Below are 17963 nucleotides of genomic sequence, written 5' to 3'. Positions count from 1 at the left end.
GGAAAGATGTAAAAACTAGTAAATGCAAATTGAAAGGAACATAAAAAAACGTTGTAAACCAACTAGTAGCCAAGGTTACACGTTCGCGTGACAGAGAGGACTTATTGTTCTTATTCATTATCACTCATGCATGTTTGTTGTAAACGTGTAATGTGATTACTGGCTAGCTGTAGTTCAGCTTGATTAAGAGAGAGGATAAGGTTTTTCCATGAATTGTTTAGAATTACACCCTGATTTCTGTCTATTATTGACACTATTGTGGCTTCCTTGAATAAACTATGTCTGTAGTTGTCATCGAGATATGACATTGTTTTGCCACTCTATTGTGTGGTTAGACGTACAGAAATGATGTGCTAAGCTGGAAGCGATACTTCTGTTGTGGTTTACATCACCAACATGTTCTTTTTCTCTGATTTCTAAACTCCGTGAAGTTTGTCCGATGTAGACAAGACCACAGGAGCAGGGAATGTAATATACTCCTGGATATTTATTGAAAGGTACCTTATCTTTTCAGGGATCCTAAAACTTGTCACACTCCCAGCACATTTCTATTGTAGTGATCCCTTTCATCAAGTCAATTTCTTATCAAATAGCACGAATACTAAGAGCCTACAACATCGGAGTGGTCTTCAAACCAACCACCAGCATCAGACAAGTTTTAGAATCCCCAAAAGATAAGGTACCTTTCTACAAATATCCAGGAGTACATTACATTCCCTGGTACTGTGGTCTTGCCTACATCGGACAAACTTCAGGGAGTTTAGAAATCAGACAAAAAGAACATGTTGGTGATGTAAACCAGCAACAATATCTCTTCCAGCTTAGCACATCATTTCTGTACGTCTAACCACACGATAGAGTGGCAAAACAATGCCATATCTCGATGACGACTACAGACAGACAGACATCGTTTATTCAAGGAAGCCACAATAGTGTCAATAACCGACAGAAACCTCAACAGAAATCAGGGTGTAATTCTAAACAATTCGTGGAAAAACCTTATCCTCTCTCTTAATCAAGCTGAACTACAGCTAGCCAGTAATCACATTACACATTTACAACAAACACGCACGCGTGATAATGAATACGAACAATAAGTCCTCTCTGTCACGCGAACGTGTAACCTTAGCTACTAGTTGGTTTACAACGTTTTTTTATGTTCCTTTCAATTTGCATTTACTAGTTTTTACATCTTTCCATAAATGCCTTAATAAAGCCAAACAGTCTGCTGGCAAAACTGGTAGGCTATAATATAAGTTTGTTTCTATGGTAAGCATTAATAAAATTGTATTTTAATTATAAACGACCAAATATGTTTAGTTTAAAAAATTGATCTGTTGAAACACAAGATGGCAAGGATTATATTTCATTTGCATTTAGCACTAAATGTTTAGTGTTATACCTTCAGTTACTAGTTCTGGATGGGATGAACTCTTGTTGTTTATTATCTTTTCCACTAACTGATTATAGCTGAACCTGCCAACTGCAGCTTGTGTTTCAGGAGTTTCTGGATCTACTAGCCATCCATGGTACAAAGGAATATGCAGAAGATCAAATACCACACATTCTCGAGTATATTCAAAATCTGCAACACTAAGAACATTAAACTTAAGTATATTTTTTAATATATATATAAAATGCAGCCATCAGGATAAACAAATAGAGTGAATTAAATCTTATCTAAAAAAGGAATAAAATTTCATGATATGTAACTTATCACATTTGCTTTTACATGTTTTTCTAAGGAGATTGCACTTAGGGAAATGTCAATTTTTGTGTGTAATAACTTAAATATAGGCCTTTCTTAAAATAATGTGGCACGACATTATGTAACGCTGTTACCCATGTCCAAATATTTACATTTCAAAAGATGCGCTAAGTAAGACGTCATCATGTCCGAAAGTCAATCTTCTTTTCAGCCATTTTCTGTCCTGCTTAACGAAGGCCTAATCTAGGTCTTTCCAACTTTCTCTGTTTTCAGTAATGGTTGACCAATTTTTCCCAACAAATTTTGACAGTTCATCACTCCACCTTCTTTTAGGACATCCTCGGCCTCGTTTCCCTTCTTTTGGAATCCAATTCGTTAATATAGTGGTCCATCGCTCATCTTCTCTTCTGGATATATGTATGGCCCATTTCCATTTTAGTCGCTTATGGTGAAGAATGATGTCAGTGATGTGGGTCTGGCTTCTTATCCAGGTGTTTCGCTTCTTATTTTATCATGTGATGCCTAGCATCAACCCCTCCATTTTTTTTTTTTTTTTGAGTTGTTAGTCTATTTGCCAGTGCTTTTGTTAGCGACCAAGTTTCACAACCATATGTGATGACGAAGTATACACTGGTTAAATGTCTTCCTTTTTAAACAGAGTAGGACATAATTGTCTTGAAAAATGCTTTTCAATTTTCTGAATGCACCCAAGGCAAGTTGAACTCTCCTATTTATTTCCTTTTGGAGTCCAGAGTTTAGATCAACGAGATGACCTAAGTATGTATACAAAGAGACTCTTTCCAAGAAATTGTTTTCTATTATTATGTTTTTTGGTGTTACAAAATGATTAAACATGATTTTAGTTTTTTCTCTATTTATTTTTAGACCGACTTTTTTGCTTTCATGATATAGGTCATCATCATCAAATACCTGACATGTACCCTCAAGGGATGTACAGGATATGATAGTACTACATGAAAAATTTACATCACTACTAACTTTCATGATATAGGTCATGATATAGGTCATCATCATCAAATACCTGACATGTACCCTCAAGGGATGTACAGGATATGATAGTACTACATGAAAAATTTACATCACTACTAACTTTCTATCTACAATTTTCCTCCAAATCAGTCTGTTACTTGTTAAGACTCCAACATTATCAGATTTTATATTTCTATTGTCTAAGGCACTTTGTACCGTATCAATCCACCTATATCTTGGTCTTCCTCTGGGTTGTTTTCCTGTCAACCTGGCAGAGAACACTAGTTTTGCAAATCTTTCCTCGCCCGTTCTGTTTAAGTGACAATACCACCTGAGATTAGCTCTCCTAACGCATTCCTGGATGCTGATGTCAAGTTCTTTTTATTTTTCCTCGTTTTTAATATGATATTGCCATTGATGCCATCTGTTCACAACTCTTATCTTTCTCAGGGCTCTCATAGCTGTGGTCTCTAGTCTTTGGTCAAGTGTTTTACTTCTGATCCAGCTCTCAGATCCATAAGTTAAAACTGGTTTGAACACTGTCTTGTATACAGCTAATTTAGTGTTCCAACTAATTTCTCTCTTATTCCATATGAATTTATTCAATTGGCTGCCTACCACACCAGCTTTGTTGATTCTGGTGTCTATTTCCATATTTAATTTACCATCTTCACTAAAAATCGTGCCTAAGTAGCTGAAATGTTTTACTTGTTCCACAGGTTCCCCGTTCACAATGCAGTTGACATATTTCAACAATTCTACCTATTTTCATTGTCTTTGTCTTTTTAATACTGACCTTCATACCATATTTATTACAACAGTTATCAATTTAGTCAGGCAATCTTGCAAACTTGTAGCAGATTTATTTAGAAGTATAACATCGTCCGCATAAAGCAAAGAGCTGACATTAACATCTCCAATTCTGATATCATGTTTAATACCACTTTCCTTCATAATGTGATCCATATAGATAATGAATAACAGAGGGGATAATGTACATCCTTGTCTGACACCAGATTTAACATTAAACCATCTTCCTGTACTTCCTTCAATTCTAACTGGTGACTTACAATGCAAATAAAGACTAAGTATTGCTTGATATAATGCCCCATTGACACCATACAACTGTAGCATATTGAATAACTTCTCTCTCTCTCTTGGCACTTTGTCATATGCCTTTTCCAGATCGACAAAACTTAAATACAGATGTTTGTTATATTCCAATGCTTTCTCAACTATTTGTCGTAAAGCAAAGATCTGATCCTGACAGCCTCTAATTGGCCTGAATCCAGCTTGCTCTTCACCAAGCTTTTCTTCCACAACCGTTTCTCAAGTATACTTGCATAGATCTTGCCAGGAACACTCAGTAGGGAAATATCTCTGTAATTCTCACATTCAGTTTTATTTCCCTTTTTATATATGGGTACTATTAGAGCTCTACTCCATCATCAGGAATTTGTCCCTCTGTCCAAGCCTTCTGAACTATGCAGTGCAGCCACTGTAAGACTTTTATACCACCATATTTCAGCATTTCTGGTCGAATATCATCTATTCCTGCTGCCTTTCCACATTTCAAGCCTTTGATGGCTTTTTCTACTTCAAGTATGGATATGTATTCCTGACTGTATGCCTGTTGAGTGTTTTTTACCACTGTGCTATCACTGCAGGTTTCATTTACCAATTTTTCGAAGTAATTACTCCATACTTCAAGGATATCTTTTTCTCCTGTTCTCATGTCACCTTTATCATCTCTAACTCCTTTTACAGCACTCTTTCCTCCATTTCTAAGCTTCTTCATTGACCTCCAGAATATCTTACCACCTTCTTGATATTTATTTTCTATATTCTTGCCAAAGTCCTCCCATTACTTTTGTTTAGCTAGTTTTACACAGTGTTTAGCTTTCTTACATTTGTCTCTATATTCTCTAAGAGCAAAAGTTGACTTATTTGACAGGAACTTTTGATATGCTTTCTTCTTTTCCTTCACTGCCTCTTTAACTTCCTGTGTTCACTATGGAGTTCTGATTTTTCTATCCTCATAGACAACCTCACCACATGCCTCCCTGACTGAATTAATCAGGGTTTTCTTCAAGGTTTGCCACTGAATCACCAAGGTTTGGTTCCTGTTCTCAAACTCTTTCATTTTTGCTTCAATAATCTTTGTGTATTTTAGTCTACAGTTCACATCTGAGAGCTGCTCAACTTTTATTCACTTTAAAACTTTCTTACATGTTATTCTTTTCAATATGAAATTCAATTTTATCCTGCTCAAGACTAAATAGTGATCGCTTCCAATTTCAAATCCTCTGTACACTCTTGTGTCCTGCACCAGGGAGAAAACATCACTATCAACAATAACATAGTCAATGAGACTTTTCTTATTCCTAGCCTCTTCTCTCCATGTGAATTTGTGCACATTTTTATGTTGGAACATGGTGTTAGCAATAACGAGTCCATGTCCTGAGCAGAAATCCAACAGATATTTGCCATTATGATTAGCTTTGCTCGTTTCTCCAAATTTTCCCAAAATATTTTTGTATGTATAACAATAATTTCCTGCTCTGCTATTTAGGTACCCAACAAGGACCAACTTTTTCTTTTTTATTGTGTCAGTTGCTTATCAATATCAAAAAATTCCTCCACTTCTACCTTAGTAGAACCTTCTGTGGGACCATAATCACAAATAAGTCTCATTGTGCAATTCCCCATTCTGATATTTGCCCACATCACTCTACTTGAGACTGCCTGCCATTCAAGGAGATTAGCCTCGTATTTTGTGTTGAATACTATGGCTGCTACTCCTTTTCTTTGATTGTCATTTCCTGAGTATAACATTTTGTATTTATTGCTCAGAAAGATCTCACCAGTTTGTCTTTTTTTTTGTTTCAGTCACCCCATATTATGTCGATCTGGTACTTATCTAATTCTTCAGCTAGCTCCATTTCTTTGGCATTCAGGTTTCTTATGTTGATAGTACTGATCTTTAACTCTGGTGATGTTGAGTTGGGGTGTGCTTTCAGATTTGTTTCAGTAGCTGACTTTTGCTGTTCGCCCTGGTTCCCTGGCAAAAACAACAGGGGCCTTGTTTAACTGGTGACGCCCCAGCCGGCATGAAATTTTGTCATGTTGTACCATCATTTTCTATATTGGTTTAAGCCAATAAGAATACAATTTGGTCGGCTAAATCCCAAATTGCCAGCCCATCCTCTTTCGTTCAATATCCATGTAGATAACCAACAGGGTGTACCACGAGAAGGTGAGGATTGGACATTAGGTCAGAAGCCCTGGTCGGTTCTCCACATTTCTTTAAAGGCTATGTTGAGGTCTCCTCTCAGTTATACAGCTCTGACCCTTAAGCACCCCTGATATAGGTCTTCTATAATTATATTAAGGTCTTCTGGAGTGTTTGCAAAAATTATGATATCATCTGCATACCATAATTATATATGTACATATATATGTGTGTGTGTGCGCATGTATATCTGCATATCATATATGTACATTCCAAAAGATGCGCTAAGTATGACGATGATGGTCATCATCATACTTAGGTCACCGAAAATCAACACATGACCATATATGGAAGTTTCAAGAGACGCGTGCATGCGTACAATGGAAGTCTGAGCCTTTATAAGGCAAGTCATCGAGAAGGAATTTTGTCTTAGGGTTTTCACCTTCTCTTATCCGGGTCTGCTGTTGGTATTCGAAAGAGAAGCGTCATAGGTTTCTGAGTCTTCTACCTGGGCCCACTGCCACCTGAGGTCCGATGTCGGGAATCTAAAGGAAAGAACTGCACATTGCCACTATGTTAAGGTCCTATAGGACATGGAATAATTGACGACTCGGACAAAGAATCAAGTTGGCAGAAATCAAGAATGAACCAGCAGAAGGAAAGAAAGACAAGAAGGAGCACTTACAGGTGAACAAAAGGATTAATGTAAAAGGCAGTGCTGAATGAGAATTGTAAGTAGTTATATGCGTGATAATTCTGAATGAGAATGTGCATCGAGTGAGTCTGTTTATGGGTGCAATTAGATAATGTAAATTGATATTGAGATAAGCTTACTCAGGGTATGCTTTATTGTCAGGATATTCTAGATTGTGATTTAGCTTTAAAGGAAGTAAATTAGAACTGTTTGAATTAGGAAGAATTGAAATGCAACTGTATATATACGTATATGCGTATCAAACTGTAAATATTCCTTTTTGACTTAATTAAATGGTTTGTGAACAACAACACATTGGACTGATTCTGTCAATCCACTATCCTAAAAATTTCGAACCTGCATAAGATAAGGTTAAAGTATAATCAATCCACGACTAATTAAAGGTGAGGATTAACATAAGTAGGGAATGTTAACAAAATCTGCCTTGTCTTTAGTTTAAAATCTTATAATCTTGCACTCAATACATAGTCTAACTGGTGCAGTCATAAAACAAATAAATTTGTTAGACTATAGAGCGTGAGAACATAAGATCTAATAGAAATAAATAAATGGTGGCAGTGGACCATTTCATGAAGTAAAGAACAAAGACAAAGCAGGGTTGAATAATACGTAATAGAAATACTAAACATCAATAAAAAATAGTGACATCTCCTGAAGGTGTGGGAAAGAAAGAAGGAAAAAAAAAAATTTTTTTTTTTGAAGATTAAGCTTTTGTAAAATCTCTCATGATAAGCAACTTATGTAACTTATGTTTCCTTTTACATGTTTTATAAGTAGATTGCACTTAAAGAGATGTCAAATTTTGTCTGTAATAATGTAATTGTAATAACTTAACCATGAGCCTTTGTTAAAATAATGTGGCGCATGACATCATTATGTAATGCTGTTAACTGATGTCCATATATGGCAATTTCAAAAGACATTTGAAGTATGACATCATCATGTTCTAAGATCAATACATGACCATATATGGAAGTTTTGAGAGATGCGCACATGCATACAACAGAGGTCCGGGCCTTTATAAGGTGAGACGTTGAGAAAGATTTTTGTCTTGGGTTTCACCTTTTCTTACCTGCGTCCACCGACACATGAGGTCCAATGTCGGGAATTGAAAGGAAAGAGCTGCACATTGCCGGCATGTTAAGGGTTCTATAGGGCATGGAATAATTGATGACCTGGACAAAGAGGAAATTTGGCAGGAAATCAAGAAAGAGCCAGCAGAAGGAAGGAAGGAAGGAAAGACAAGAAGGAGCATTTACATGTGAACAAAAGATTCATGTAAAAGGCAGTACTAAATGAGAATTGTAAGTAGTCATATATGTGATAATTCTGAACGAGAATGTGCATCAAGTGAGTCTTGTTTATGGGTACAATAAGATAATGTAAACTGATATTGAATTAAGCTTACTCAAGGTATGGTTTATTGTGTTCAAGTGTTAAATATAAAATAGCAACAATATTAACAACAGGTACAGCAATGATTTCTTTAACAGAATCACCTCTAAAAAAACTAGGAAAGCTTGAGAAATTCATATTTAAGTATGATTATCTCTATTTAAACTTTTTAAAAAAGAAATAATTACTTGGAAATCATTTGTTTCTAATTCTAGTTTTGGAAAGTGATTCTAATAGATAATATACCACATATTTGCAATATTTTACATAATTCAAGTAGAGCAACTTTCACTAAATCTCAGTCCAAGTTTGCATAAAATAAAATAAATAAAATGCCGTACCAGCAAAAATGAAATGAGCATTAAATTCTTAAAACTAAAAGCAAAAGCACATTCATAAATTTTAAAACTACTAAAATTTCTGGATAATAACCCAGAATTACATTTCTTATTTTGAATGTTTATTATGTAGCTGAACGATCTCATATGGATTGATTTTTATGTAAATCCCACCCATCAAAGGCTGTAAATTCATTTATTCTTTGCCCTATAGCAAAGGGTAGATGGATTTAGTATGATAGACAGAAAACTCAATATCTGGCCTCAACTTACTTCTTTAATACTGATGACATACCCATACAGATCAATGAGAGTCATCAACAAGACAAAGTCAAACCAAATCGGACTGTTTTGGATAAATGAGAAATTATCCATAGTTTCTTGGTTTTTCTTTCTGTCTGAGTCATTATGCACTATCTTGCTGAAGGAGTCTGCTTTAGAAGAAGGGTCCTTCAGATATGCTATTCTCCTTCTGTTAACCATACAAAACTGGTAAAGATGTCATTGCACAGCTCTCTTTGATTATCAAGTTTGATGTATGAATGCTTGAGGATGGATAAGATACTGTCAAAATCTTTACAGTATCTTGAGATTAATTAAGAGTAATTGTCTGGAATGAAATTGGTATTTAAAAAAAAAAGATTTAAAGCTTAAAAAAGTCCTTGAATTAGCATGGGGAGTATGTTTGTATTCCTTACAAACAACAAACATTTAAAAAAAAAAAAAAAAATCAGTAAGCAATAAACATAAATGATGCATATATAAATATATCATTTCAATTTATGCATCAAATTTTTATCATACCAACAAGCTCTGATTTAGTTAAAAAGCAGATATAATAAAATTTATTATATGAAGCAACATGAAATTATAATATGAAAATATTAATTCCAAAAGTTTTGGGAGCTGATATTTTGGGCAACCTCATATGTTACATAACTAAGATGGACAGGGAATAAACCAATGAACAATAAGATCAACTGGAAAAAGACTATTGATTCACGAATCCAAAATAAAAATGGTTTTCAAAGAAGCAATTAGGTTTAAAGAGCATTCTTAACTCAATGGCTACAGGAATTCATTTTCGGCAATGAGTAAACTGAATTAGTAGTAAGATCATCTCTAGGTGAAAACTATAGTGCACATGGTTCTTTTTTCTGTTTTTTTTTTGGATAGCTTTTCACTTTGCCTAGTACTACATGTGTTATTTCTCATTCTTCTCTTACAAGGGCACTGCAAATGGAAAGACTGCCTTTCTAAATATATCTTTTTATTTCTACAATTCATAAAATTGTGGATTAAAAGGCTAGTGACACAAAAGATATTTCAGTCAAACCAGTTCTTCTCATCCTTTCTTTTTCATAAATTTCCACAATTTATAAATTATGGATTTTACAACCGTGTTATAAATAACTTTATTATCTCAACGTTTCGATCTTCATATCAAGATCATCATCTGGAGCATACACAATTATACTATACAAGCTGCATTACATTACAAACTGTAAGCTAGAGAAACAAAGATTTGCTCACATGTTATTCTACTGGCATGACCTCTAGTGAAAAAAAAAAAAAATTACATCAAGCTAGAATTGAAATAAACTTTCTTTCTTACAGATAGTTTTCTTTCAGTAACAGTGATGTCCTATTTTTAGTATTACAATTGTTATTTTTGATTTAAAAAAAATAGTTCTAAAAAAATCAGTTCTTCTCATAGTGTAGCCTGTTTCCAGGGCTCTTTCCTAACTGGAGGAAACAACACCACTACTGAAAGCTGGTAGCAGTTACTGGCATACCAGTCTTCAAAGCACGAGTTCTGGTTTCTGTTCCTCCCTTCTCACATAAAGTATAGGCAAAAATCTTCATGGATATTCCAAATACATTGTAGGAATCCGGACTCCCCTCCCCATGCAAAGTCACAACAGTAAATGTGTTCCACAGGCTGGCCACTAGATAGTATGCAGGACTGAAACCAATATTGCATAAGGCAGGAAGCTTCTGACCAACTAATGATTTCTACCACCTTGCCAGATTGTGATTGGAGAGTGCAAGTATGATGGTATGCACGGAACTGTTGAAGCCATATACAGATAAAGATAAAAGACTGAGTTTCCTGGTGTGTGTGTGCATGCACGCACACATGGAGGGCATATCTGCAAGTCTTTCACCTCAATGCAATCCTACCCCTACTCAATGAAAGGCAACATACTCAAATTCAGCTTTACTAAATATTACAAAAAAAATCCTACAAAACATTAATACTTGCAAAATATTTCCATATCTAATTCAACATTTGTGGCTTTAAAAGAAATTAAAATAATTCTACTATTCACCTCAAGTGCCCAAACTAGACCCCACACAATTCTTTTGGTCACAAGAGTGGATAGCATATGTTCATTCACCAGAACTGACTGACATCCCATATCAGAAAATGCTAAACCTTGAATATCCCCACAGTCAGCAAGGCCACGGCGGTGAATAAGCTACTCTAAATTTGTGCTCCCACGTTTTATCGTTATTGTGAGTGTTTTTGACAGCGGGTACTAAGGAGCAGATTATTTCTGCATAACCAGTAAGTACTTATAGTGCATTAAATCAGCTATCTTTACAGTTCTGAATCAGTCATGTGCAATTGCCAGCTATGCCTACCATACGAACAAAAGACAACGACAAACAAGCACCCCATGTCTCACCAGCGCAGCGCCGTTGATCGTTGCCAACAAACCCACAACATACTGCAGCTGTGTCACGGATTTTTTTTTAAAAAAAGGTATATTCTGCAAGTTCTGTTGCCACTGGCTCGCATGCCTCTTGTGCCAAAATAGACGAATCGGTGCACAAGCTATTTACCGACCCCAACCAGCCTTTTTTCTGTTCGCTGTGCTTGAGCAGTGGAGTTAAGATTGGACAAACTGACAAACCAGTGCCAGGACACAAGTTCACCCTTGCACACAAATGAACCATGCAACCTAATCGCATCAATGGTATACAACTCGATGGAGGCCAAAAACAAAAAAAAAAAATTCAATGCCATTATTTTGAACTTTCTTTCAAGAATGGAAAATGGAAAATCGTTAAAAGAAGACATCAACAAATTAGCAGAAGAATGCAACATCGATTCTAAAAATATTGTCAGGCACCACTGTTTCAGGCCCATAAATAAAAGAAAGGATGGAATAAACTTTCTAAGCCTGGTAAAAGTGACTTGTGACACTCAGACAAGCACATCTAAATTAATAACAGCAATCAACAACAAGTTCAAAGACATTTGCCCCAATCATGCATACATGCTCAACCAGACCTAACACTTGCACAGAGGGAACAAGAATGCCATCTTTGAAGAGAACTTGAAGAAAAACGTCAAAATGGAGACATGAGTTGAATCATCGAATACAAGCAAGTTAAACTGGTGTAAAAATCAAGTGATGCCACTAGTAACCACCAAGGAAACCAGCATGCAGGAAACGGACACGATCCTTGCAGTCAAATATATGCCTCACAGAACCTTGCATATCCACTTTAACATCTGTGGCTTAAACTCCAGCCTTAATAGTGTCCGTTTCCACCTTCAGTCTACCAAACCTCACCTACTCTTTCTGGCAGAAACTCAAATCTCACCTCTTCCCAGCATTAATTATCTCAACCTTCCAAACTACACACTAACTCTTTTCAACCCGAGGGTGGCATCTGCACATACCTCTGCTCTGACATACCTTGCCAGAGAGAGCACCCAACTTTGACCTTTGGTTGAAAATATCTCTTCCTCACTCAGTCAAATTCATTTTGCTGTCTCTATTGCTCCCCCAACCACTCAAGCTCTTTAATTTTCTCTGCTTAAAAACTGATTTTCTCCAGTCCCATTTTCCCCAACAGCAAAATTATCCTCCAAGGAGATTTTAATGTCCACAACACCAGCTGACTTTTCTCCTCCAGTTGTACAAATCTTGCAGGCAGAGATGTTGAAACATTTGCTGTCACTAACGTTACACAACTTGTTCAGATGTCAACCAGAATACCATACAACCTGAACCACTCCCCAAACACCCTAGATCTCTTCCTCACCAATGACCCTTCCAAATACACAGTGAAAGTAGTGCCCCCCCCCACAGTCACTCCCATACATGAGTATTACTAAATCACTTAAGGAATTGACAACGTAGATATGAATATAAATTAAATTGCACTTTAATAAATATTTCCGATATTTCGGCAATGTGACGTTGCCAAAAGATCGGAAATATTTATTAAAGTGTAATTTAATTTATATTCATATCTATGTTGTCAATTCCTTAAGTGATTAATGCATAACCAACATATAAGCCTGTCTACGAGAATTACCATACAAGAGTAATTTGGCATTATAACAGTGCCAAGTGGGAGAGCCTCTGCAACCTCTATGCCATATTCCTATCGCTGGACTATTGTTTCTATCCTTCCAACCCAAACATATGCACTTAACTTATCACCAAAGTAATTCTGACCAGCTTGGAAACACACATTCCCCACACTACTCTGAACTGCAATTCCCTAACTAAACCCTGGTTTTTCCAAATGATGTGCCAAGGCTGTATAAATGAAAACTCAAAACATAATGTAACTGGCTCAAATCAAGAACTCCATCCTCCTTTAGAGCTTATGCTGAAACACAAAACAGATGCAAAAAATAATCGTTGCTTCCACAACAAAGTTCAAAAGAGCAAAAAGCAGAAAACTAGTGTAAAATCTTGTATAGACAGAATTTTTTTAATTAGATTCTTTTTATACCGATTTTACTTAGGAATTCATAATTTAACCTACTTGTAATTTTGGTTAATATTTAACTAATGACTTGCTGTACAACAACAAAGGACAGAGAAAAAAATGTCTGAATGAACTGTAACAATAGATTGTTAAGACAAAAAAAATATCCAGGACAGGATTAAAAATAACACCTAAGGCCATGGCACACACGAAGGTCAAGAATGAACGGGGTTTCCTGTCTTAATGCAGCGACCAAAAAAGGTGGGGGAAAAAGACCTCTATGAATACCCAGGGGAATAACAAAAGTAGCAAGAACCAAGGTCGATTGAGCAGCATAAAAGGGGGGAGACATCAAAAGAGCAGGGAAGAAAAGCACAGGAAGTTTTTTCGAGGAAGGTCAGTCGTCATGAAGAGGATTCGTTTCAGAGAAGGTGAGTTGAGTTAGCTAGAGGAATGCTAAGGTCGCGCAGGACAAGTTCATTTTCGCTCAGTTTCTGTTCCGGTTTGAGTATGTCCTGCTGATTCTAGGCCAAGGGACCCCGTTCCAGCCAACAGATGCTAGATGGGTCGTTTATGCAGTGTAGAAAGTAAGGTCTGGAATTTGAGCCACCAAGGTTCCAGATGATCTCCGCCTGTGGAAGTGCCCTCATCGATATAGGAAAACGGTGCCTGCCTGTGTGTGTAAGCAATATCAGAAGGAAGAAGATGATAACGATCTCAAGGGTCTACTGATGTGGACTAGATGACTAAATACCAAGTAAGGTCTATTATATGTGATTTAACTAGAGGCAGAAATTGTAGCAGAGATTGCTCTAGCTGTTTTTTTGTTAGTATTACTTCACTGAAGGCAATTAGCTAACCATTGAGGAATAATTTGCTTAGTTGTGTGAAATAAGATAGCGTTGTTACAAGGTGAAAGTTAATGTGCGTAATGTTATTTATTGTCTAAGCTTGCCTGTGAAATAGTATGTGTAGGTCTGTTATGTTGTATGACTTAAGTATAGGCACAAATATTACCTCAGCCTGTTTACTTAAAGGAGAATTGTTGAACTAGATTGGAATAAAGATCTAAGTTAATATTGCTGAGAAGTTTACAGTCGTGAAAAAGATTGTGTGCTTAGTGTTAACTTTATTGTACTCTAATTAGCATAAACAAATTGCTTTGTTTGTCAAATAACTTGTCTGATTCCTATATACCAATGCACTTCTCATAAAAAAAAAAGACTGAACCTGTGTGACCGAGGGAAATAAGTAGCCATGACTGAAGAAGAGTATTGCATTGCTTGATATAGTGACAAGTGCAAGAGATATTTCCGTGCTTTGCTAAGTGTTTTTTTTTAATGGAAGGATATTTAAGTCTTATCTGCAATTTCTGATGGAGCAGTCAAAATAAAAAAATGATTTTTTTCAGAAATCAATATAGAAAATGCTTACTGTTTAGACAAAGAGATTGACTCTAGCCAGAGGCAATTCCTATGTTTTAGAATTTCGTGCACGTGTTTTAGCATAGTTACAACATTGAGAAAAGGGGGGGTCTAATTGAGAGAAAGGAATAACTGTAGTACACTAAATTAAGCAACGAGTCACAACCATTAAGTATAATAAGTTAAGTGAGTTGAAAAAAAAAAAGATAAATAAGTATATATTTCGAACAAAGCATAGAATCAAAACTTGAAAATAAGTATCATATATATAATACAATGGCGCAGCACACGATATTACAATTGCACAACCGACAGGATTTAATTCACGTATTTAATCAATCACAAATTGTGACATAAAGTGAGAAAGTTTTGGTATTGAATCAGGCAGTTCTAAAATAGAAAAATTCTCTTCGAGAAATTTAAAATTTTGAGAGTTAAATGGAAGGTGAAATTACAAGTAATAGTGCAACTATAGATAATGTTGAGTTCTTTAGAACCATAAATCCTCAACTTATCATTTTGCAATTCTCTGGCGAGGAAAATTACGAGTCTTAGCCTTTTTTTAGCTGCGTTGAGGAACTGAGGAAGGTTGGAAGATGGACTGACTTCCAACAACGAGGAGGACAAATCTCACCTTGAGTGGTTAGCCTTCCAACAATTTAGGTCTGGAATATGCAACGAATTAAAAGAGGTAATGTACAAGAGACAGACCAAAAATCTGGAAGATTGCTATAGATTGGCAAAAGAAAAGGAGAGAAAGCCAGAGGAGATTTATCACTCCTCCTCCTTAAGACAAATGTGCTTCATGGAGAAAATCAGTCCCCCTAAGAATAGCACACGAAATGGAGAGGAAATTGTCAATCAAAATTCCCTACCCACGAAATGCAAAAGGGATTCCAATTGCTCCGGATCTGGAAGTAAGTTTCAGAGCCCAAAGAGAGAGTATGAGGGATCTCTGGATCATAAACAATTAACCCAACTAATAAAATCAAAGGTACAAGCTCATCAGGAGCATATGCTCGAAAAGTTGAGCAGAGTGGTGGACATGTCAATGAAGCTTAAGGCAAGGAGCAAATCCGATGGCCATCCTAATAAGGAATTAAGAGAGAAGAACTGGTCTGAGCATTAGAAATCGAAACAACAGAGGAGCTAATGATAGGTTAAGTTCAAGGCAAATCCCCCACGATCCTTAGTGCACTCCCTGAGGCATCAGACAATCAAACCCAGTCAACAGTGCCCAAAACCTATAAGATACAAAGTGTAGCTTCGGCAGATATTTTCCCTAACAATTCTGCAGTGTTTGAATGATGATGTCCCATGTGAAGTTTTGCTTGATACAGGAGCCCACTTTCCATCATTCCTAAGTCACTATTTCTAAAGTTAGTATAAGTACGAGTAACATCATTGAATTAGCAAGGCCTGTCAAAATAACAGGGATTGCTAAGACCGAGCTCCTCATGTCAATGAAAGTAAATATAAAGCTCTCCATGCTGTGTTTTCCTGTAAGTCTATCACATGAACTGTGATAGACTTACAGGAAATGTCGTTCCCAAGACTGCAGATACTAGCGATCAAATTATACTGAGTCTCGATTTCTTGGAGAGATACCAGTTTATGTGCAATGTGGGATAGAATACCGACCCAGTTTCAGAGTTGGGGAAGAAGAGGAGATGAGTGAAGTGCTGGAAATTGAACAAGGGACCCTATAACTGGAAAGAAACATTGTTATGCAATGCCACCAGTCTGACAAATTCAGCAGAGGAAAGGAACGAAATAGAGGAGTTCCTCTCCTTAATATTTCAGCATTTTCCAAAGGTATTCACCGAAGAAATCACCTCGTTGTCCTGCACTGACAAGGTCAAGCATGCAGTCCAAATTACTTCTACTTCCCTGGTCTATGTAAAGCAGTATCAGACCCCCATCAAACACATGGAGAAGCTGCAGAAACTATTACAGGACCATGAAAGGGTAGGCATCATTGAGAAATTGAACTCTCAATGGAACAGTCCTTTCATATTGGTGGAAAAACCCAATGGTAGTTTAAGGTTTGTATTAGATCTGAGGGAGGTGAACAAGGTCACCAAACCTATTGACTTTCCTTATGTAAAATTGAAGAGCTGTTGATAGGTCTAAAGGGAGCAAAGTATTTCTTGAAGCAGGATCTGAACTCAGGCTACTTTCAAATTCCCCTTAGGAAGGAAGACAGAAAATACTTTGCCTTCACTACAAGATGGCAAAAGTATCAACTCTGTAGACTCCCTCAAGGAGCGAGAAACTCAGCCATGAGCTTCCAATCTCTAATGAACTCGATCATATCAGACGTGTTGGGGAAGGGAGTCATATGCTTCCAGAATGACCTATTGATTTGCTCCTCGGACTTGAGAAGGCACAAAGAAAAATCTATTGTGTCCTGAATAGGTTAGATAAGGCAAGACTCTCTTTAAAGTGCTTTAAATGCCAATTTTTCTTAAGGGAAGTCGAGTCCTTAGAACACGTTGTCAGTGAGGCTGGGATAGTCCCCACTCTATCTAACGTCACTACCATTCTAAAGGCCAGGGTCCCAACAACTGTGAGACAGATTCACAGATATTTAGGAATGGTTAACTTCTATAGAAGGTTCATTCCTGAATGTTCCAAGTTAATGGAGCCCATAATTAAGCTCATGAAGAAAGGGGGTTAAGTTTACATTGGGGGAAGAACAGCAGTGTGCACATGACTCCCTAAACCTTGCCCTGACTAGGTCACCTGTTCTTGCATACCCTAGGTTTGGAAAGACATTCTACCTTTCGGCTGATGCTTCTCATGACACCATTGGCTCAGTACTAGAACAGAAGGATGGGGAAGATTTCAGACCAATAGCGTTCATTAGTAGGAAGCTTTCATCCTCTGAACTAAACTACTCGGTAATTGAGAAGGAGGCACTAGCCACAGTATTTTCTCTTAGGAAGTTCAAGTATCTGTTGCTGGGACAGCACATCATCCTACGATCGGATCATAAACCGCTGTCTTTTCTGTCATCTATGAGAGATAAGAACCAGAGGATAATTCGATGGACTCTAGAACTACAGGAGTTCAATGTTAAATTAAATATATCCTTGGGAAAACAAATGTGGTTGCTGATTATTTGTCTAGATCTTTAGACTCCGACCACGATAGAGGTAGTACCTTCCTCTCCTTTCAGGAGAGGAAGGTACTACCTCTATAAATAAAATAGAAAGTGTAGAGGAAAATAGGAAGACCCTCATCTCCAAATCTGGGAAAACCACATTTGTCTATCCTTTCAGGAGAGGAAGGTACTACCTCTATAAATAAAATAGAAAGTGTAGAGGAAAATAGGAAGACCCTCATCTCCAAATCTGGGAAACCCCCCCCCTTATCATTGAGGGCACAGAAAATGGACCCCATTTGGAGGGAGGTGTAT

At 36.8% G+C, this 17963-nt stretch overlaps 1 protein-coding gene across 2 annotated transcripts in view; it reads right to left on the bottom strand.

The window, feature by feature from the left end:
- Positions 1-17963, bottom strand: part of LOC150098576 (ubiquitin carboxyl-terminal hydrolase MINDY-1-like) — a 137826-nt gene that overhangs the window by 64022 nt on the left and 55841 nt on the right. For both annotated transcript variants that reach the window (XM_090404718.1, XM_090404719.1), the window contains exon 5: positions 1403-1593. In XM_090404718.1, coding sequence (XP_090260844.1) covers positions 1403-1593 — 191 coding nt within the window. The remainder of the gene's footprint in view (positions 1-1402; positions 1594-17963) is intronic.

The sequence above is a fragment of the Typopeltis vanoorti genome, chromosome 15 (genome assembly GCF_054136105.1).
Source record: "Typopeltis vanoorti isolate ZY-2024b chromosome 15, IOZ_Tvanoo_1.0, whole genome shotgun sequence".
Lineage (NCBI taxonomy): Eukaryota > Metazoa > Arthropoda > Arachnida > Uropygi > Thelyphonidae > Typopeltis > Typopeltis vanoorti.
The sequence above is the reverse complement of the archived record's forward strand: the minus strand, read 5'-3'. Positions and strand labels throughout refer to the sequence as shown.